This window comes from Pelecanus crispus, chromosome 1, assembly GCF_030463565.1.
Source record: "Pelecanus crispus isolate bPelCri1 chromosome 1, bPelCri1.pri, whole genome shotgun sequence".
NCBI lineage: Eukaryota > Metazoa > Chordata > Aves > Pelecaniformes > Pelecanidae > Pelecanus > Pelecanus crispus.
The window spans coordinates 4,707,377-4,731,404 of NC_134643.1; the positions used below are offsets into that span (position 1 = coordinate 4,707,377).

General features: G+C 42.8%; 1 protein-coding gene across 1 annotated transcript in view; it reads right to left on the reverse strand.

Annotated features, from left to right (window-relative positions):
- Positions 1–319: 319 nt before the first annotated feature.
- PRKCQ (protein kinase C theta) overlaps positions 320–24,028 on the reverse strand; it is a 44,401-nt gene continuing 20,692 nt past the window's right edge. Inside the window, exons 13-18 of the mRNA XM_009478123.2 lie at positions 15,830–15,921; positions 13,386–13,448; positions 9,615–9,753; positions 4,833–5,021; positions 1,806–1,934; positions 320–502 (exon numbers count right to left, since the gene is read on the reverse strand). Of these exons, the coding sequence (XP_009476398.2) occupies positions 347–502; positions 1,806–1,934; positions 4,833–5,021; positions 9,615–9,753; positions 13,386–13,448; positions 15,830–15,921 (768 nt within the window). The 3' untranslated portion in view covers positions 320–346. The remainder of the gene's footprint in view (positions 503–1,805; positions 1,935–4,832; positions 5,022–9,614; positions 9,754–13,385; positions 13,449–15,829; positions 15,922–24,028) is intronic.

Sequence of the window (24,028 nt, forward strand, 5' to 3'; positions counted from 1 at the left end):
GAAGCTCAAATATACTTGTTTTTTCTTACAAAGAAACCCATTGGTTATGTGTACAAGTTGTGGGGAACAAGTTTTGTCCCTTCTTCATTTTCAGATGCTCTCAACTTCAGGAACATTGGGAAAAGAGAGAAGAGAGACCAAAAGATACCACGAAGAAACTTCATCATTAGTGAAGAGTGGCTGGCATCTGCTACAGACTGGAGTAAGCTGGAAGCCTCCAGACACGGTGCAAACTTTCACTGAGGTGTTTTTCTGGTGGGTTCTTAAGAAGAAAAACCATGCGCTGTCTTCAGCTGATGAAGTGTTATGCAAACCATTACAGCAAATCCCTTCAGTAAGGCAGATCTCAGGAAAATATTTTCTCCATTTTAGGGTTCACGAAAGAAAAGTTGCTGAACATATTTTGGTCCATGCTGTTAATCAGTGCTCTGTCAGCACAGGACAGTCTAGGTTTTTCATTTAGAAATTCCTTGTCGAAGTTGCTACAGTCACTCGGAGATTTCTTCAAGAAAAGGAAAAAGAAATTGATGTCAAACCACTAATATTCAGATCTTCATTACTATGGTACTGGCCCTATCAGGCTGCTTCCTGTGGGCTCAGCTCACCTAGCTGGGAGCAAGCTCAGCTCAGCCAGGGAACCCGTAATGAATTTGCTTTTGGCCTTTTGCACAATGATTAGTTACTCCAGCCCAGATGATGCACAATAACATGTCAAACTGCAGTGAACTTCAGTCTGCACTCTTAATATCCAGCAACCAGTGCTAATCACTTGCTTATTACCATCCTATTGGAATAGTAATGGGAATAAATATTATATAGGAGGCACTGAGCCTGTGATCCATTAATTCTGCCAGGCAGGGATGTTACAGCTTTGTAACACAGCGGATTGGACCCATCGATTAAATAACACTTGTGAAGGACTGTATAATGAAAGTATGATGCACCTGTCAAATTAAATTATATTATTGTTCTTAATAGGACCTTAATAATTTAATAGGACTGTTATTAATAGTCAGGACTATCCTGACTTAGCCAACCACCTGGTTACCCGAACTGCTTTTCCGTCTTTACCTTCTGCAGTGCAGTGAAAGATAAGCCCTACAGAATGGGTTGCACTTCTGTGGTTAAGGGAAGGTGTTTTAAGTGGCATCCAGACCCCTGCTAAGGTAACTGAGAAAGTGATGAGTAATTTATATAGTTTTTCAGGTGTGGGCATGCCAGAGATGGGCTTATAGCCATCAGAAACTAGTAGTCATGATGATCAAGTCAGTCAGCCCAGCCAATAGATGTACACAGTTCACAATTACCTTTCCAAAGACTGTACAATGAGTGAGGCTGTGGTAGATCCAAATTGCAAGTGGTGAACAATTTAATCTGCATCTGGACATTTAATTAAGAGTCAACACTTTCCATTCTGACTGCCCAAGACCAAGGTCCTCCATCTACTTTTAGACAGAGAGGCTGCATGTGCAGAGCAACTCCAGAAGATATCCCTGAAAGTTTGAGGGCATTTTGAAAGTCTTAACTTGGTGCCTTAAACTGTTAGTTCCAGTGTGAAGCAGACATTTACCCACCTTTAAAATGCTGACTCTGGGAATCTAAACAGGAATGAGGCCTCTGACATTAAAGACCTATGTCTGAAGATTTTGGACAGTGCCCCTAAATAAATGGGTTTATAACATTACTGTGGGTACTTGCTTGGGTTTATTGCTAGCATGTGCTGGAGGATTTAAATATTTTGGGAATGAATCATTCAGGAAAGACAGCCATGAGATGGGTGGAACTGAAAGAAGATGCATTCCTACCACTCTTGGTTTGAAAGGAGGCTCCATCCTTCTTTCTTCTAAAGCCTCCCAGTTTATTTCCCGGAAAAAAGCGTGCTGGCGGATGTTCCCTCTTGCTCCCAGTCTCCTCTCAGGTTCTCTCACAAAAAGCTAGAATGTTGAAGTAAGAGAAATACCTTACTCTTTTATCAATAACAGTGTATTCATTAGGAAACTTACTAAATTTCTGATTGGGGAACCAAATACACTAAGTAGGTGTAGGTAGGACTGTCCTACCAGATAGGGCCTCAGACTTCAAACTTAAGCTTCATTGGTCAGAGTGTGAAAACTCTTCTAACTTACTAAATTTCTGATTGGAGAACTAGTACGGATTCTTAGCCTAACATGCCAAAACTGAGAGACCTTGGCCATAGTTTTCCTTCGCAGGAGAGAGAGGACAAATTTGCTACAGTGGCAACAACATATGTGTCTGAGCAGGCAAATATGTAACTACACAGGTGAAATATATGGATCGCACTTGTAAGCTTTTGTCTGGACAATTTCTTGCAACCAGCAAAATTTTTAGGGCTGACATATAAGCACAATTTGTGAAAATACTAGTCTGGCCTATGTGGGGTTGCATTCACCTCCTATACCTTTGGACACTTGGAGTGTCACTATTTGACCCTTTATAATTAATGGAGAAAACCAGTCATCTTAGGCACAAATCATCTCATCTACTTTACACACTTAAATATGAGATAAAAGACACCCTGGAAGTGCTTGCTTCTCTCCACTGACTAGCTCAGATGCTGACAAGTGTCTACTTTGTCAAAAGACTCCCAATTCAGATAGCTTGTGTTTACTGCACACTGCAGGCTACAAGTCCAGTGGATGACTAATTCTGCTGAAGGTAGGAAAAAGCTAGAACTGGGGACATATCTTTTCACCATCAGCTATGTGCAGGTCTAAGCCCACTGTCCAGTTTAGTATATACATAGCCTGTTTTGTCGCAGATGCTTTTATGGAGATGCAGGAGCCATTTGGCTCTGGAAGCAGCTGAAGCGTTTCTGGGGGAAAGTTTCAGGAGTGCTAAACGCTCTCAATGTTCGTGAGCAGGATGTAGGGCTGAAATATTGCTGTAATGGTGGGCTTGAATAGTCTAAAATTTATCTTTACATCTGCAGTAAAATGTCTGGGGCCTCCAGGCCAGCTAGCCCATACAGTGCCAGATCCTAGGTCCCTCTAAAGTCAATGGAGAGGAATAGTGGTACTACTTGATAGCAGGTGACCTGAATACAGCAATTATGTCCTGTAAGGGCAAATATTCAAAAGCACTTCACTGTTGGAGGTCATCTCAAAATGGACTTGGGTTACATATGGTAGAAGTTTCTTGCTACTCTATTTGGCCAACAGCAAGCATACAATAGATACCACTCAGAAAAGAACAAATATAAATATCTAATGCCAAAAATGGCAGCAAAAGAATCTGATGTATGGACCACTGAGGGCCTGTTTGAAAAAAACCCAGGCATTGGGTTTTGGTGAACACTCTGGGCAAAGACTTATGAAAACTGTCCTACAGACAACTGATTACACAGCAGTGCAGATTCCATAGGTTACATTCTGTGCTGATAATACAGGCATTAAGCATGGTGGAATATGTAATTATCCAGGGTCAGTGGCAATGAGAGTAGCCCATAATGGAGAAAATGGTTTTTTTCCTAAGCAAGGAAGTTTATTGATTGGTATAAAGTTGATTACCATCTCTAATCCTGACAGAAGTACAGGTTGGTTGTGCAGAAAGATGGCAGTGTATGTTCCAGAAATAGACATTCAAAATCTCAGTCTGCTATGTTATGTCTTCCTGAACAACTGCTTTTGAATGTTTTCATTATTATCATTTTATAGTGATATCTAAACATCTGAGCCCAGCACAGATACTGAAATAATCTGCTGTTCTCCATTTTTGTAGTGTAATGCTGTATGTTGCCCTGTCACTTTGTAAATGCAAAAGTAAAGGTAGGGACTGTAGGTCAAATACAACCAAAATCTAGTGATGAACAAGTTACCGCACATCATTATAACCCTCTGTACATGCTCTTTCACCATGCTCCATCTTGAGGTAAAATGCCGTAGCTTAGATCATGTTCAACGTCAGTCCAAAGCCTGACTGAGGGGAGCTAACTTATTAGACTAGTCGTGAGTTCATTGCATTTTTGTCTTGCAACTCTACAACAATTTGCATCCCAAGCTACGAAGGCTACAATGCTAAATGGCATGGGGCTGAGAAGGACGCAATGAAAAATTCAGTGTATTAATGGAAAGGAAAACAAAACACGAGGAGGATGTCCATTAGAGGGAAACAAAAGAGTGCTCCACTTAGAAAGGACACTATGCATCACTATGTAGGAGATTCAAAGGGCCAAATATCCAGATGTCATGGTGCTACTAGCTTAAGTAGCTCACCACTTCAGGACACAGCTCAGTCTTTGTTTTCCTGCTCTTTAGCTCAGTGCAAAGATGCAAAATATTCTCTACTGAAAATCAAGCTGAGCACCAAAGAAATCTATCTTAGATGTCTTCATAGGTTCAATCCCTGCTTACTGCAGGGGGGTTGGGCTCGATGATCTCTCAAGGTCCCTTCCAACCCAAAGCATTCTATGATTCTGTGATATCTCTGAGGCACAAGAACTGCTTCAAAGACATAATTTTCAAGGAGGTCACTGTAACCCTCAGTTTGAAGCCTGGCAGAATATCTTTTCCAGGAGTTAACATGTCTTGCACCTTAGGGATTGCTCTGCAGAGAAACTGGTCTCTGCTGGTATCTGATATGCCTTGATCCTACTTACTGGATGTGAGGAACCATCATCACAACTCAGGAGAGAGAAGACACAAAGATGGCCTTATGACTTAGGTCAGGTGTGCTTTGAGTTCCACAGACAAGAAAGTGACTCTCTTTGGTCCTATCACACTAAACTTGTTTCTCTGAACAACAACTGAAGATGCACAAATTAAATATGACAGTTCTGGCAAAAAGACATTTGTTCAATGTGTGGTAATTCTTACCTTCACCAAAATGTCCTTTGCATCCTTGTCAAGCCAGCGAGGGTAGAATGGGTTATCCATACGGATAGACTGGAAAAGCTCCTCTTCATCTTGGCCATGGAAAGGAGATTGGCCAATAAGCATCTCATACAGGAGGACGCCAAAGGACCACCAGTCAACGGAGGTGTTGTACTTCTGCCCCAGCAATATCTGCCCAAAGAGAGGAGTGACAAAGAGATGCAAAATGTCTGACGTCAGTATTTCAACTTCAGAAGGGTGGCCAGACCCTGATCTTTCAACAGCCACTTTGGACTGGGTGGGATAGCAGAGGCGCTTCCCCCTGCCTGAAGCATGAGCCAGAGCACCTGCCAGTGGCGCAGAGGCCGTGGCTGAGGGAGCTCCAAATCACAGCCACACCTGGGTGCCAAAACAATCCTTTGGCAATCCAACTACAGATAACAGGTTGCATGTTTCTCTTGCCACTCTTAAGTCACTTAACAAATTCTTGGCTACCAGAGAGATCTGAAACAAAAAAAAGTGAGGCAAGTCAACTTTTGCCTGCTCTCCAAGTTATCCCAGGGGTTCAAATCAGGCTTGTGAACTCCAAAAAGACAAATGATTAGGTATTAGCATTTGGGGACTGATTTAACTCACACAAGCTGTATTTTAAAATTGCAAGTTTGACAGTGTACAGGTACTTTAAGACAGTCAGTGGAAATGGTGTGAATCTATCCCTGCAAAATCTGCCCCAGCAAAAACATGAGAAAGCAGTTGCTGATCTGTCCTCTTGAGGCAAACTGAATTGTAGGTAGAGGAATGGGAATTTGTCCTCAGTCAGTCGATTGGTTTGTGGCTTTCTGTGTCAGCTATAAAGTGAAGGCCACATCCAGTGTGTGGGGGCCAGGGAGGGTCGGCTGGAGTGACAACCTCCCTCAAGAAGGGATGTGGCATTTTCTTCCCCTACAAACCTGGCCAGACACCACCAAGTTCTCAAACTTCCCCTCTGGGGAAGCAAAATTAATCTCACCTGCCTTTACATATCTGTTATGGAGATACCTAGAGCTGAACAGTTATCATTAGCTCCTTTTAGAGTCAAGGAAGAGAATTAGTCCAATTTTAGACATCCAGCTAAGTATCTACCTGCTGTAAAATACAACCACCTGTTTGTCTCCTTTGGTCATCAAGGAGCCTAGACAACTTATTCATATATAGATATTTACGTTGCAGATGTCTAAAGATACATGTGATGACTGTGATATTTAGGATCCTTATCAGGATTTTAGAGCTGGAGAGGGGAATAGTTCATTTTACGTGTGATCCCCTATGCTATAGCTATGGTGTAGGTATCAGTGACAAGCCATGGAGATGGCTTAACACCAGTGAAAACAACTATCCAGATCAGTACATATGAAATTCCTGATAGTTGAAAAATTATGATTTAGAGAGGTGATCTTTACTGCTGGCTCTGAGGTACAGTGGAAGTAGGTGAGTAATTTCTTCACTGTTTTCATACCTTGTCTGCATTGCTTGTAAATTGCCACTTGGGCCCAGATTCATCTTATTGCCTAAAAGTTATGTGTCTTATTAATTTAGTTATCCAGAGTCTCTGCACCAGGGGAGGTTTAGACTGGACATTAGGAAGCATTTCTTTACCGAGAGAGTGGTCAAACACTGGAACAGGCTTCCTAGAGAGGTGGTCAATGCCCCAAGCCTGTCAGTGGCATTTGGACAATGCCTGTAACAGCATGCTTTAACTTGGTCAGTGCTGAATTGGTCAGGCAGTTGGACTAGATGATCATTGTAGGTCCCTTCCAACTGAAATAGTTATTCTATTCTATTCTATTCTATTCTATTCTATTCTATTCTATTCTGTTCTGTTCTGTTCTGTTCTGTTCTGTTCTGTTCTGTTCTGTTCTGTTCTAATGGAGGAAAAATAGTGATTTAACTGACTTACAAACCTAAGGCAGGAAGGGATTACTTGTCTTCTGGGACATTTGCCCTTCTACAACACTATAAAGTGCCATCAGATGCCTCACTTTTAGATGAATTTTCTCACATTAGGTAAGAAGTATCCCCCTGTAATGTACCTGTGGCATCTAGCAAAGAAGGACCTTAATATCAGAAGTCTAAATCCAAGCTCATGTAGAGTGTTCATGACTAACACATCTGTCTCCAAAAAAGCCAAAAGAGGAGATGCAAAAAGGACAAAAAACTTATTTGAATATGAGGCAATATATACAATGTGTTTCAGTCATAGTCACAAAAAAAGGAAAGAGCAAGACTCCCAAATATATTTATTCTGAGTCACCCCAACATTTCCTTCTGAAAAGACACATTGTTTATATGACACTTTACCATTTAAAGTATAAAATGTCTGGAGAATGAAATTAAATGTTTTATGGCAGTCAAGGAAAAGATTTATTAGCTTTGCAATTCTCTGGAAAAAATAAACAAACTCAGAAATTTAATTTCAGGTTAAGTCTTTTTTTTTTTTTTGTCAAATATTTTTTGAAATAAAAAATTGCTTGTCTACTGACCCAGAGTCCCCTTATTTGCTGTAGCCAAGGTGCTCGGTCTGTAACAAATTACAGTGCTAGCAGCCGCATTGAAATACTGACAAAAAGTCCAGTGCTTCCTAGCCTCTGGTGGGAGAGATGATCCATAAACTCTAGCAGTGCTTTCAATTTAGAGGTAAAATGTTTTATATGCACTCATTGAATCTCTAAAATAAATGATGGTGCAGAAATAAAACTCTGAGCTATTTTAGTCTTTCTCTTTTCTATGAAGTAAAATCACAGATAATGGATTATCACTTGGCTCTCGTCTTTTTAGGATCAGAAAATAGCTTTTTTTTTTTTTAAATAAAAGCATATTGAAGTGGAATAAAAGACAATTGCAGCTTGATTGCAGAGCACACTTACACCTGCTCGTAGGCAATACAAATCCAATTGATTTGAAGAGACCAGCCCTCGTCTCAGCAGTGGTGTAACCTAGGTCAGAATGGAGCCCTTGGTGCACAGTAAAAGATCAATGAATAATAGTGGAAGGGGAAAAACCAAAAGCTTTAAAAGCTATTTTGAAAGTACTAATATCCATCATGAAAACACTAAAACCAGGAAATGGGATCTTGAATGGCAAATAAGTGGATTTCAGAGTGATGTCGGGTATGATGCATGGATGACTCGTAGGTTCTTCTCTGAGCCGAAAAATGTTTTCTTTGGCCCCAATTTGCCACCTAATTAGTCAAAGCTTCTCCATAGTAAGATCTATCATAGTGTGAAGTCACCAGGTTAAGGGACCTTTCTCTTTTCTGGAGGGATCTAGTCCAAAATACCTAAATTTACTGCCCCCCCCCCAAAAAAAAACCTCAAAAAACAAACAAGTTTCTGCTGCGAAAAAATGGAAAGAAATAAGGGGAAGGGCAAAGGATCTCGCTACGGGCAAACTGGAGTCTGGTGTCTGTGACCACCCAGTTTTATTGCATGGGCACACAGAGGCTGGGTTCAGCTTTTCTCCACCGAGTATCAGTAGATTTCAACTACAGAAAGAGAAGAGGAACTGTTGGTATGTTTTTGCATGGAGCTTGGAGACTGTCTCCATGCAAGCCCCAGCCTTCCTGAGTCAAGGGGACAGAGCAGGACCTTAACACAAGCTACAAGCTCTGCCTTGCCCTTGTTAGCTCAAGCACAGCCTGGCGCTGATACAACTCCATCGTCTCTAGTTTTAGAGCTTCCTTCACCAGGAGGCAACTTGTGGACACATGTCCTCCAGGGATGGATTCATGTGACATGCATGCAGTGACATGAGGCGCTCTGGCACCATGCACAGCCGAAGCAGGTGGTTCCAGAGCCCAGGGTTAGCAGGTCAGGTCCCAGCTGTCCTCCAGACAGCAGCATCTATACTCTGACTGCTGGCATGTGAGAGAGGAAAAATCAGGATACATGACCACTCTCATGTTTACGTCTCCAAGCATCTCGGTCGCTTTTATAAGCAGCTATTGGTTGTTTTTTATCTAGACAGACCCTCAAGCCTGTGCTCAGTTTTAAGATTATGCCTCTGATGGCAGAGCCTTTTCAGAGCATATAGTGCCTTATTCAGCTCTGGGAGGATGCTCGTGATGCAGGCTGTGTTTGCAGCCAGCTAAGAACCTGTCTGAGTAAGAGAGAAATCCAAGCTTATGGGTGCCGTCCCTATTCAACCATCAGAGCATTTCCCAGAGGGAAGGTGAACCCTAATCTCTGCTTTGTCTTGCACCCAGCCTCTCTTCTCTTTCTAAAAGGTGGTTAATCAATGAGAAGGGAGAGTCAGCTCCAGGCAGGCATTTTGCCCCACCTTCCTCTATTTTCTCTCTTAGGTTGTGAAAAGCAACATCCCTTAGAAGTGCCCATAGCTCCCTACTAGCTATCAAAGAGCCTGTACAGCATGGAAGCCTACTGTTAGCTAGCTAGGGAACATGCTTCCCATGCCTCATGCTGTTTCTGGTCCTGAATTGCAGGACCTACCTCTTGGAGCTTCTTCCGCTATGGCCTGAACTGGATTTCCATTAAGCATTCTGTTTCTTGGTTAAGCCAAGAACCACTTGATTCCCAGGCCCATTTGCACAAAAAATGAATTAGCCACAAAAATATGCAATGCCAGACAGTAACACAGACTCTGAGTCAAACTGAATCCAGTTTCTATCCTGGAACTGCTCAAAAGCAGGTTATTACTCTTTGCACCCTCCACCACTGACTGACAGTCATGTATTAAGACACATTCTCTGTCCCACAGCAGCTTGCTGACCTCCCTGGACCATGCACCTACCTCAGGAGCGATATAGTCAGGAGTCCCACAGAAAGTACTTGTCTTTGCATCTCCAAACATGTTCTCTTTGCACATCCCAAAGTCAGCAATTTTGATGTGCCCCTCATTGTCCAAGAGGACATTGTCTAGTTTCAAGTCTCTGTGGAGGAAGAGAAGGAAACACCTCCTTTAAAGTGTTACAGAGCCACACAAGTTATTTTAGCAGGTTACACTTATTAACTTGCTATCTGCTTCCATGTAGTGCCTACATGTTGCAATTACAAAGGAAGGCTGAGGGCCAAATGAGGAGCTGCTCTCTTGGACTTCAATATCCCTCTTCCTCATTCCTCCTGTCCCAGCACCGATTCATTTGCTGGAGAAGACTTTACCCAAGACATCTTCCAAAAGCTGCCTCCTTTGAGGACGCAGAATAGTGAAGCTAAAAAGGGCTTTGAACCAGTTGGTCCTTCTTCCTTAACACAGCCTGGAGAAGGTGAGCAAGAAGGGACTGGCTAATGCTCACTTTCTCCTTCCCTGGGAGTCTCAGTACTCTCTCTGAAGCTGCTGCCAGCTCTCCCTCCCAGTGCAGGTTCTGCAAATGTCAGAAGAGGTAAGGACTCACAAGACCTGCATGGCTTGCAGAAGGTCAAAATAACCCCAGACATCAGCAGAACATCCACTACCTTTTTACTGCTGGGCTGCACTATCTGAGCCCCAAGGATTTACAAAGCTCTTCAAACATAGCTGCCAAGCTTTGTCAGAGGTTTCAGGCTCTGAGCTACTGTAGGAAGCAAAGAGCCCAGAGAGAAAAAGAAATGCACAGAGAAGGAAATAAAAGCAAGTAAGCTGATGAATCATGGCCACTGACAGAGAACAAAAAGGTCCCCGTGTGGGAACAACCTCTGAAAGGAGAGAAAAGCATGCAAAGAAAGAAGAAAAGGCAGAAAGAAAGGAAGGTTGGCATGGTTTCTATGTTAGATTTCTTATATCTTACCTAAATGTTTTGGTTTTCATTGAAATAATGACTCAGGGAGATGTTTGGATGAGTGATATTGCACTTCACCTGGGATGTAGGTAGAATTTGAGTTACCTGGTCTCGGAGCACCCACACTCGTGCACTGCCTATCCTGTGCTATCAATCACTACTCCTTCTCAGGGCTCCCAAATCACCCAGACACAACATTTGCTTATGGCCACAGCAGAAGAAACAACTGATCTTTTCCAACCTCTGCTGATTCACAACCTACACACATTTTCCACATCTCAGGTAAGAGACCTAACCACGAGGCTTCTATATAGCTACCCTCCTGGGGACAACTGTTTTACAAGGTGTTTTGTTCAGAAATGGCTTTGACTCCCTCAAAGAAGGTGATTTCTAATGCATGATGCTCCTGAGATTATTGCTTACAGTTGCGGGAAAGGTGGCTGTTCAGCTTTCCTCTGTGCAAAACTCCTCATCTTGCTTCGGCCAGGTCCCAATCAGGGTGGGGGACCTTGCAATGTCTACACGCTAAATTGTTGTCATGGGGCAATTGTTCATTGCTGCTAGAATATGGCCCAAGAAAAAGTGGGAGTCATCAATCAAAAAGAAATACAGAGACAACCAAAGCATTTGCCTTCCAAGTGGTAGACACTCATGCTGTCACAATTTCCATCTGGAATGACTTATTTTAGTTACACCATTGAGATCAATCTCTGGCTGCCAGCACTGCTTTTATTCATCTGGTAGATCGAAGCAAAACAAAAAACCCATCACCTACGGTTCGCTTGCATTATTTTGATGAGTCTCAAACTCATTGGCTCCAGGGATTGGAGTTTCTGCCAAAAACGCCTCGGCTCATTCATTAAAATTTAAGCCAACATTTCCAAACATGCGTGCATGAGACAGAACAGCTGGATTCATTATTCTTACTACATCGCAAGTGATGTAGTTTCAAAAATGATTTCTATTCACTTTCCTAAGTGCTTAGTTAGCTCTGACTGAGATACTGATGGCTGTGCATTCTCAACTGACCTTGTTGTCATTGTCTTCAATGAAAAAAGGAAAAAGGAGTAGGACTGATGAAATCTTTTTTTCTCAAAGCTTGATACCCAAAGCAATGCTGCACCAACTCCTGGGAATAAGCTATTTCTTCCTATCATCATGCTACCCAGCGTCTAGCTATCCCAATTTGCTCACATTTCCCAAGGCTCCAGATGCTAAACATCTCTCTCCTTTCATGAAGAAATGGGTCCCAAACCCTGACACACCACTGGTGTAGCAATTCCAAATAAAAATGTGAATTATAAACGAAATGTCATCATTAACAGTCCTGCCACAAACTCACAATGTCCTGCAGATATTTTTAATCAACTTTTCTGAGAAGTCTGAGTAAAAATGACAGACATGGATAAGTGATTTGGGCACTTCAGATAATGTTTCCCCTCAGTCATTCAGAACAATAATTAGAGCCAGAAACTTGCTGAGAACCCAGAGATCATCTTAACTTAATGTCATTGATATTCATCTCATGTTTATGCAATCACCATCATTGGTCAATAAAGCCTATAAATGGCTCCCACGTGAGTACTAATAATGAATAATAAGGGAAGTTTATATGAATCAAAGCTTGCGTTTTAATGGGAGAGTGGGTTGTAAACAAGCCATTCACTTTTAGCATTTGTTCTAATGTTCATAGTACATGACAAACATTGAAATAAGCTCATTTTGGTTTCAGCAAATATCGTTGCTTTAGTGAGCTTTCTCATTTGTTTGTGACAAGCTATTTCCTTCCTGCTTTTACAGGAGGCTGCAATGTAGTAGTAACTAATTTTTTCCATGAAGATGAGCTGGACTAGAGCTCCTGAGAAATTCAGTTCCTCCTTTTGTCCATGGGAAAGCAGACTGTGGCCTGATTCTTGCAGCCCTTCTTGCTCCCGTCTTGTCTCTGTCCTTTTATATAGATCTGAAGCACAACGCTTGTGCATTAGACCAAAGCATCTGTGCATAACTTTGAAGCTCCTACGGAAGTCAAGCAGAAGCTGGAATGGGCAATTTTGTAGTAGAGGACTTCTCCTCCTCTGGATTTGATAGATTTATGCATTGTGGACTAAGTTCATACTAGTAACTTTGGGAGAGGACTCTTCTGTCTGAGTGTAGCTGCTTGCAGTGTCCCACCTAAGTCCCCATCGGCTCCCTGTAGAGCCTGCTGGTAGAAATGGACACCTCTCATAAACACTCTAAAACAGGTTAAGATGAATCTAAAAAAGCCCACTCCTCTGCTTACTACAAGAAGAGCTTGAGCGGCTAGCTCAGATTCATGATGGTACATGAGATGAATCCCATCTCCTCATGGAACTGTGCAGAGCAGACCTGTTAATAACCTCACAATTAAAGTATATAACTGTCTCCCTGCTGTTGTTCCTTGAGTTGAGCTTATCTCCACTGTCCCAGGGTAACCAGCACACCAGATATACCAAATTTCTCATGGCTAGCTTGACCTTATATACCTTCATACATGGAAAACTTAAACTGGGTGCCTATGCTGGGTACTATATGAATGACGCAGTGTAAATGCACCAAAGTGCTTGTTTTAATATTAACTGAAATAGGACTGGATTCTCAAAAAGAGCTCAAACTGCCTTTTCTACACTATCTCTTCAAAATAAACCAGCCAGACTCTGCAGAAAGGAAATCTGCATAGAAATGCAATACCAGCAACTACATCTAAGCAACAGTCTCTCAGTTACCATTAGTGCTTGCAGGGAAAGCAAAAAAGGTTTAGTGTATTAGGCACTAAAGAGTAAACTTACCTGTATATTATGCCCTTGGAATGGAGGAACTGGAGCCCACATATAATTTCAGCAGCATAAAACCTGAGTGACAGAAGGCAAAAGTTAGAATGCATGCTTCCCAACAGGCACTTTCAGATAGACCCAAAAAGATGGAAACTTTGTCTCCACAGGAGCCAAAATTTCATTAAGTTCCCAGGAGGCTTGGAGTGTCTCCAGAAGGCTTGGGGTAAGTGGGTTTTACAGGTAACTGATGGATGATGTGAGATTCCCAAAAGCATGCCACATGGCTAGCAGCCCAACTCCCTCTGAAACCACTTTGCGAAATGGTAGGGATTTGGAGCCTGCTCATCTTCAGGGATTTGGAAGCTACACTGCATGGCTAGCTGCATTTTTTTATATGTAACTGACTCTGAGAACATGACCTTCAGGGCCCAAGGATGTCTCCAGATCAGCTGTGGAGCAAAAAACCACCACCCAGCTCCTACTGCCTACCCTGCCTTGCCTCAAGATATGGTCCCTGTTGCAAGGAAGGCAGACCGGGTGGTGTCTGTGCCTCTCCCTCATTTACATATTTAAAGTAACTCAATGAGTTACAGTGATGCACCAAAGTGCAACCTGCAAATTACAGTTAATGCCTCAGACCTCAAAAGAGCAGCTATAATTTGCCGTGTTCAGTAGCTGCTGCACAAACAGTGGAGCGGTCCCAGCAATGGGACTGGCAGGTGGGCATCTGGGTTTGGGGACCACAGACAGTCTCCTTGGCTTGGCAAACGGACCTCTTCCCTGCTCAGATTTATGACTTGCTTTTGAAATTTTATCCAAGATTTGAACTAGCTAGCAGCTTGGTGGCCTTTCTCTGGAATCTTTTTGAGTTTGAGATCTTTGTTCTCAACGCATTTCTGCCTAAAGGACACCACCACATTCTGCTGCAGAGGCAGCATAAGGCAGAAGCAGCATTGCACAATGAAAGTGCTCTCCCAGAAGGGAATGTAACTGCAGGATCATCTGCCCCTCCAGTGTTGTACTGCTCTGCTCCCTCAATCTTCAATGCACTGGCCTTTAATTCTGAACATTCAAACATTTTTGAAAAAAATCACCAAATTAAACGCTGATTGAAATGAGGGTTTGGAGGTTTTTTTTAATTATTAAATAAAAATTAATTCCTATAGTGGGTTCAATATTGACTTTTAAAATACCTTTTGCTCGGAGAAGGATTAAAAGCACCTTTCATTTATTCTAATTCTTCTATTTACTTTAATCAAAGTGAAATAAATTTTTAACTCCCTGTTGGTGTATTATATTTTATTTAAGTTTACCTTTTGCACTTTTGATAGGTTTTATCTCCCCCCTCCCCCAAATCTTAAAAGAAAAAAGGGAAAATCTCATTACTTCTAATAAACAACAGCTTCACTTTTGATCACTGGACTGGGAACCTCAGCTTAAGCAGGTCCTGCAGCTTGCCTACAGGCCACCCAGTGTTGTAAAGAACAAGATATTTGGTTCCACAGATGGCTGAAAATGCATCTGTGGGATTTCTTTGATAGCGGTAAATCTGGGGTGGAGGTTGGGTCCACGATGTCATTATTGGGGCCTCCAATTATGGGCTGAGCAAGAACTCAATGAGTACAACAAAGAGCAACCCCAGGGCTGCTGTAGTTCACAGCAGACACCTGTAGGTTGCTTTAAAATAACCCTCATCCGTGGGCCATGTAAATAAGGTCTTAGGTATGCTTGGGGCTGTTTATAGACAGTGGAGGCACTTCCAGAGGTAAGACCTCAGGTGGATTGAATGGTCCCTCTGGAGCCCCTCTCTGTCTGAGGGATTGCAGTCCTGGGAAGGGGAGTAATTCAGTAAGCAGGGCAGCCTAAGGTACAGCTTCTATCCAGCTCACCTCTTGGCTCTGAACAAATGTTTGTGGGACTATGCTGAGGCTAGCACAAATACAGGAGCTAGGTCACAGGCTGGAGGGAGGTCTCTGGATTGCAGGCTAAAGGGTAAGCCTGCAGGCAGATGCAATGCTGACGAGGGTGTAGCAGCATCTGTAATGCTTCTAGACAGAAATAGCTTCCCTGGTTGACCAAGAATGCAAAGCAAGGTCACGTCTGACTGAAATCAACTGTGTGGATGGGCTCTAAAAAGACTTCTGTGGGAGGGGGAAAGAGGACAGGGAGAGGAAGTGACTTGCTCCAAGTCCATCGTTGAGTCAGGGTGATGACCTCCACACCTGTTTTGTTCAGTTTGGAGAGAGCTGGGGTAGACGGTGTTTCTGCTTCCAGCACAAGCGTTATCCCCACTTTGCAGCTGGGTAAGGTGCAGAGGGCAAATGATTTACCCAAGGTTTCCTCTGCAGGACAGTAGCAGAGCTGGGAATAAAATGTAGATCTCTCATGTCTCCAGCTGATGCCTTTGCTTTCTACCATGTGTGTGACCTGCAAACCAAAAGCTCATAATAACATCTTACGTCGCTCTGGGAAGGTCGAACTTATGACAGCTCTGGATATGGAACATGAGGTCTCCTCCATTGAGGTATTCCATCACAAAAAAGAGGTTTTCCTAGAGAATGAGACAAGATGACAGTAAGGGGTGGGGAAGGGCAAGATAAAATTGAACAAAAACCCCACCCAGAAAGCACTCAAAAAGAGGAAGCAAAACATTACAGCAAGGGCCTTGGAAGGAAAGCAGTTTCTTTTTCAGATTTCTCATTTCTTGTTTGTTCTCTAAGCCTGTACTCACCCTTTCTGCTCTGATTTGTATAAACAGCATTAGCAAATATTGCAAATCCACTTAATAACCAGCTGGTGCCATTGATGTTTACTAGAAGACCTCAAGGCTCACTAGAAGGGGATGAGTGACTCTACAGTGCCTGTGTAACAGAAGAACAGATGGACAAGCTTCCTGGGGGACTAGCGGAAGAGGCAGAAGTAAATCCCAGGTCTCCTCTGGTTCCCAGCCCAGTGCATTATCCATCCAGTGGAGTGATCTCAAGCTGGTGTTACCTGCATTCCTGCACATATTTTGTGAAGGCACATGGGTCTGGCCTTTTCAAGGTATCAGAGACACTGGCCAGATGCTGCAACCTCTTTTAAGCACATGCTTGTTTTTAAGCCTGGAAGCTGCTTTATTAAATAAGGCAGGATGTAACTTGCTAGTGGGAAGATTCATGAATTAATCATATTTCTGGATTCCCATTGTGTGCTTGCATGTCAGAGAAGACTGGAAAAAAGATCCAGTCCTTGTCCCCAGTTGCATGCAACCAGCAGCCATTCTACCAGGGCAGTAGAAAACTCTCCTCCTGGTAAATAGGAAGGATGGGGGGCAATCTCTGTATCGAATAAAGAGCAGAACAGATCATCAAGATTTCCTTTCCAATCCTTGATGTACAACACATTGACACCCTTGCTGCTACATGAGCCATAACTTCACCACCAGACCCCCACAGAAGCTGGAGACTGATTCAGACCAACCCTTTCCACATTGAATTGCACCTACAAAGCAGAAGGGCTGCCTTTTTCTGGAAGAAGAGTATCTGTGCAATAACTTATGCTCCCAGTTTAAACTTCTGTTTCAGGAATCTCACCTTTTGTGCATAAATGCATGGATAAAATAAAATGGATGCAGTATTTTTTTTTTCTCAAAGCATCTCTTTGTTCTGTACACATCTGAAGTTAGTCATCTCCACGCTACGTTAAGGTTTATGAGTATTTTCCCTTTGTTGCGTATTGCCCATCACAATTTTTCTGGGGGGGAAATAGAGTTCTTTTCACTTATATTTTTAACAGTCAAAGGAAGATTTTTATCCATGGGATCTAATGTAAGCATCTCTGGCAGCAAGCCAAGATCTGGCTATTTAAAAAAACAACACTGTTTGTTCCTTTCAAATAACAGCTGTCTGCTCTAATTTGTGCAATTTCTTTAGTCAGATCCATTTAATTACAGTACTCTTATTTAAATGGATGTCTGGCTCAAAACCCCACCTGTCATCCAACAAGCACAGGGCCAGATCTGGCCTCCCAGGGAAAGAATACAAATTTTGCCAATAAACCAAGTGGGCGCAGGTTTTCAGTTTGAAGGTCTTGCATCTGTAGAGGTCTGTGCACACAAGTCAGTTTAAGCAAGTAAGAAGGCCAAATGGAGATGGGCAATTTAGTATAGAAATGCATAAATCTTGGAAGCAATGTGAGCTCAGGAGCCCATTCAGGAAAACACTTGAACAGATGCTCTCTGTGAAGGTACCCAGGGATGTGACGAGGTTTAGCTAACAGACCAGCAGCCGCATGTATCACACTGGGACAGAAGAAACCTCATGGGTCTTCAAATGGGCCAGACTCAGCTTCAGTGGACTGGGAAGAATAAAAGCCCTGGGTTTCCCTGGAAAGTCCCCTGAGTTTGGCTACACCTTATCATACATCTTTAAGCATAACTTGAAGTCCACGTTTATTCAGCAGTCATGCTCTGCTTGCTCATGGATATGAGCAACCATCTGATGCACTTGTTTAATTGAACTGGGGACTCTAACTTGAAACTGGAAACTTTGGCAGCATCCTTCTGCCATCTGAGGAAAAAAAAAGGTGGACAGCCTCTCAGATTAACTGGCATCCAAAGATAATTATATGAACTGAGTTGCTCAACTGTCTAAAGCTATGAAGCTGAAGACTACAAACTTGACTTAGGCACGATTAATACTGAAGTTCATAGTCTACCAGGTGCTACAGAGTGGTACATAAATGCTGTTGGAAAGAAAGACAGCATCACTCTGAGTTTTCTGCTCTGAGACTTGGAAGTTTCCCTTGCTTCTTGCACATGGAGAAAAATTGCTTGAGGTCAGCCCTAAGTTCATCATTATGAATATCAAGATGTAACCAAGGAGTGCAAGCTGCAACACATTAAAAATGGGAAGCAGCAAAACCCGTGCTTGAAACCACTGAAAATGCAGCAGTGTGCTAGAGGTTAAAGGGTTAGAATGGCACAGAGGACATGTTTGCAGACAGGCTCTGACCTACACTTCCTCTTGTCCTGGGAAAGTTATCTGACGGCTCCTGTCTGCTACTGCCAGGCTCTGAAGTCTGTCAGCATCTGGAGCAGGCAAGAGTGGGTTGAGTGGGTATTTCTCAAGATGTGGCAGCTGTGGTGGCTTGACTTTACCATGCCTTTATCCCTTATGATGGTCCTAGCTCAGGGACGCTAAGCAAACAAACAGGAATGATGTTCCTCAGTGATGAGACCTATGCAGATCTGAAGGAGGCTTGGGAAGGGCCCCTCACCTTCGCCCTACCTGTCTGCCTTGCAGACAGATGACAGATGACTTGCTGACCGCCTGTGAGAGCATCCTTGGGTAGCAAACACTCAAGTCAAACTTCTGGTCATTGTTCCAGACTTGCACAACAGAACAGAATGAGTCTGGTCTCGGCAGAGTTTGGGGCCATCTTTTACAACCACAGACCCCAAGGAGGACTGTAAAGGCATTTCCTGCACTCAGTGATGGAGACTGTCCCAGGATAGTTGGCACTAGCTGTCTTGTGGACATCCATATATCAGCCATTCCCTACTTCTAGATCATCTTCCAGGGGCCTTCTCCATTGCAGCAGAGGGAACATGACAAACCCCTCTGCTGCTCCTACAGCAGACAGAGCTGTACAACATGATGTTGTAAAACACACAGTCAGACACATACCGGTGTGCACCTTGCACACAAAATAACATGGTTCCCTGGTCAACTCAATCCTGCCAGGTGCTGAAAGACTTGATTACTGCAAGAACTCAAATTCTTGCCCACTCAGTCCCTCAGTGCCTGTGCTGAGCTGACCTCCTCTCTGCAGAGCCACCTGCTCCCTCTGCCTCTCCAGGGCATGGCAGGGATGGAGTTAAACCAACCTGCTTCTGTTCTGCATACAACTGCTGTGAGAATGAATAGTCACTATCAGAGATGCTTTCAACTTTATAAACAATGAGTATGAAGCAGGCAGCATTTAAATTGATCTTTTTTGAAGGTACATCCTATAACAGGCTCTTAAAATCCTCAAACCAGCTGGAAGCCCTCCAGAGCACATTTCTGCAGAGATTTTCAGATTTTGTTTTCTTTGCATTTGAAAGCACTTGCATACATACAAATACACAATTTAGTACCATTTACTGAAGAGCAGAAATTCTTCCCAGGGCTTCCAGGAGGATGACTATTGGAACAATTAATGCTGCAGGACAGTGTGGCTTTACCCTTATTTAGAGCAGTTATCCTAGCAAATGGCTCCATGTGGAGAAGGCTCCACAAGGCATATTAAGTGACCTAAACCCACTGCATACCCACTGAATTAGGTTGGCCCTTGCCAAGAGAAAGGTTTGACACCATGCAATTCGTGCAGCTGATGCTTGTCTCACATTTTCATGCAGCTCAGCCCAGCCCAGCCTGGGTTCTCATCCATGCTTCGGATCTATTTTATTTCATGGGATAGATGGGAGCCAAAGGCCTCTCAGCCCTTCTCCACCACACCACCCAGTGAGTGTTGCAGTCCCATCATAGCATCCCATCCAGCGGGAAAACAAGCAATGCATGCGCTCCTCACTGTGTCTACTCCCATGAAGGACAGCTAACGCAGGGTCACTCCTTGCTAGTAGGTGACCATAGGAGGTATTAACATTGCTATTTGCACCATCTGGGGGTGAGCGAAGCCAATTTGTTACAGATTAAAGCAACCCCAAGTTATTTTTTTTCTCTGGCTTAAAGACTTTTATTTTCCCTCTTGTGTAATATCAGTCTATCTTCTGGAGATGGCAGCATTTCTTACAGCTGTCAAATAATTCAATCCAGTCCCTGATATCACAATTTATTTTTTGTTCTAATCTTTGCACTGTCAGCATATTTGACTGCATGTTAAACTGCTCATTTGGGAGGCTTAGCTTTGTGTGCCCATCTACTTGGTACAAAGCATATGAATATATTTATACACATATATAAAAATACATATGTATACATAAAGTTGCAGACATGGCTCCTTCCACTTGAGTTCTGAGATCCCAGGACCCTTCTTCACAGCTCATAGCAAGCAGAGTACATCACTCACAGTGGTAAACTGAGTTACTATCAATCCTGTCTTGCAAGAGAAAGCGGCTTTCCCTATCAGTATTGGGTGGGATCTTGGAAAGAGACTAATTTCTCAAGGCTGGAAAAAAATTTCTGCTAAAACTTGGGGATAAAAAAAATCACCAGACCAAAAACTAACCAAAAAGTAGTCAAATTTATGAAACAAAAATATTTTATCAGCTGAAAATTAAGGGGGAAAAAGCAACGTTTTTATTTTAAGAAGTCAACTTTTTTCCAGGACAAAGGGCAGCTACACTGCAGACTTTTAGAAATGTCAGGCAAAGCTGAATGCATTTTGGGCTGATTTTCCTCAGAGCTGGACAACAGTAAGACAATTAGGAGATGTATATTTAATATGTCAATCACCTATCACTTAAAAAAACTATGCTTGTAAGCTGGCCTCCTCTTTTTCTTGCCAATACACTCCACCTGTTCATACTGCATGGGCTGACACTACCTAGAAGTGTCTTGTAAATACTTCATATTTTTGATGTTATAATTACAGCTGCTCATACCCTCTCTGGCAGAACCTTGTTGAAATCCCAAAGCTCTGCTGAGACACTGCTATTTCTGCTGAACCATGTTAAAATTTTGGCTAGGATTGAATGAGACCTTGCCAGTTTTCCTGCCTGCTGGTTGCAAGAGGTAAAATCCCCAAAGCCTCCTTAAACTTCCCAGTTTTTCCTCAGCTTTCCCATCAGCTGGCTCAAATTTGGCCAACTAGCCTTGAATCAGACATTTCCAAACTGACTTATCCCCCACAAAATATTAGGAGGATGGAGACCTAGCCTAGAAACCTTGAAACTTCAATATTGTGTCTCCCAAATGGCTGAACACCAAAGCATGGGATGGTTTATGCAAGGGAAAAATCACTGTGTTGCCCTGTACTCTCCTCCTTACCCTTTCTTCCTGTTCAATGCCAAAAACAGGATGCTGGCTAGAAGGGTATCTTGTCTGTCCTCATAGGACACCTCATCCTTGGACCAAGATTTTTGTTGTGCTTTTAGTTTAGTCCGTCCAATGTTTTGTTGTGCTTCAGTGGTTCAGCAGTGCTGGAAGTCAAGGCTTGCAACCTCACCTCTGTGCAGGATGACTTCTCCTGCAATGCATCAGCATCCTGCAGCCATGCTGTGGTCAGAGAGGATCCTGCATTGCCTGGGGAGGGCATGTGGGCCTGATCCTGGGCTGCTCAGAAGGTCTGTGGCACAGCCAGGCAATGGAGCCGAACATCGAACGGGTGTGAAACGCACATGTGCCAACCTACACGCTCTAATTCAGGTCAAAGAACTCAGCCCTGTCCCTCTGCCAGCAAGACAAAGATAGAATAAACCTGAAATTGCCCTTGGAAAATTTTGCAGTAATTTCAATTTCCTCCGAGGAGATACTTTAATGAGAAATGTCTGGAAAATACTCATGGAAAACACTTCAGAGCCTAAGAATTTTTAAATTCTTAGTTACAATACTTTTCTCCTTCCTGCCAATGTAACAGATTTTAAAGTCTCCATTAAGCACATTAAAACAACAGAGCATGTGAAAATGGCTCACCACCAGGACTTTGAAAAGATAGAATACATTAGTAAAGCAGAAAAGAAATGTTTCTGTAACATTTCCTTTCAAATTGCAATAAAGATTACTTCTCTTTTGGGTTGAGATAGACTTCTGTGTTGCTATTTTGTACTACAAGCCAAAATGCCTAAGGACTTAATTTGCATTTAGGTAAAGGGTGTGAATAAAAATTTGGTCAATGAAGTAAAGAAACAGTTAGAAACAGAAGTGACTTTCAAAAAGGGAAAGCCTATTTTTATCACAGAAGATCAGTGAAATGTAAAAAGAAGAATAAAACATAAGCACTAGGATGCTACTCACTGTTTTGGCATTACTAATTTGGAGATTTCACAGAACTATAAACATGTTTTTCCTCCTCTTTAACATAACAGTGTTCCTTTAAATCTAATACAACAGAATAGCTCTCTGAGCTTGTTGTTAAATTTCACACCATATAATTATGTCAGCTGAATATCTGGATGCAAAGATTACTGCAATAAAATAAAACAGTCAAGTTCAAAAACAGATCAGGAAAAAACCCCATGCATTTGAATTTATTCTCATGTAGCAAAACATGACAAGTATTCTGAGTTTCAAAGGCACTGATCATTCAGACTCCATAGGAATAAAAAGGAGCATTAGGTGCCTGGTGCCTACAAAAATGTGTCAGAAGGGCTGTCAAGCTTTATATATTTCAGCATTCACTGATTACCTGGGTTGAGGTCAGGAAGAAACTCATCCCAGAGCTCAGAGAACTGTCAACAGATGATACGACTTTTTTTTCCTCTGGAGGCATGGGGACTACTGAGGTTCTTGTTTCAGTGTAGGAATATTCCTGGTTTTACTGTGCTTTGCAGAGGCACTCAGTACCTGAAGCAGCTCAGAAGCCTTGCAAGTCAAAGCATTAGAGATTCAGGATGGCATTGACACATGCATTTCTGTTTGACACTACTTATCTATTGGGTGAAATCTTAAAAAAAAAATAAATTCAATTTTTCAATTGAAAACTCAAGTTTTCAATATTAAAGTCCAGAGAGGAACTCCACAGCCGTGCCCTGGCTTCTAAAATGATTGCTCTAAAAGATATTACGACTGAACCATGCTGTCCTTTGAGCCGTGAAAGACTGTCTGTGGCTTGTCACAGCTCTCCTGCTCTGAATGACTTTCATGAGCCGAATGATCACCGCTTGGCTTGCAAAGGTCAGAGGAGAAAAACATAAGCTAGAAATCAATCACATCCCAGAGCTGCTTTGGCCTGGGCAGCCACATTCCAGCTTCTGTATCTGTGAACTTGAGGGTAAAATTGAGAGATCAAATAGCTTTAAAGTGGCAATATTGACTTGGGATGAGATGGATGGAGATTCTTCCTATATGTCAAGAGGGCAATACTGCGACGCTACCCATAAGACAGTGTAGGAAAAGATCGCTTGGGTTTTTGAGCCTGGCACCCAAGAATTTTTCAGACACTCATGCTTTTCCATCCTGCAGGTTTTCCTTGCCTCAGCCACAGCTGGAAACACCGTTCCCCCCTTAAATGGTCAGTAAACCCCATCTGGCTCCTGGCATGACTCCATTTGGTCTCTCATCTTTTTGCTGTGGTCTCATGAGGGAAGTGGGCACAGGCATGCATGCACTGCCTGAAACCAGAGCTGCAGAGTGCCACTATCCATCCTGAACCTGACCTCCAGCTTCCAGACCAGGGTTGGACTGGGGCTGGACCACAGACAACACGGTTCTGCTGCTGCACGCAAGTCAGCCGCTGCCATCAGTCAACCTCCCCTTGGGCACCTGGAGTTACAGGCAGCACAAGCAGCTCTCCCTGGAGTATAAGCTCCCTCAGAGAGCTGTGAATGTTGTGAATAATTTGTCTTTTTAATTAAGTCTTGATTTGCTTTGCTTTTGGAGTTCCGTCATTTATGTTTTCCTCTGAAATCTAGCCCCCAAAAAAGGGAATTAGTTCCTTTCCTCTCCAGGCAGGGATCCATTCCCAGGACATGCTGTCCTCACTGACAGTCCTGCAGGGGTTAAACATGAATGCCT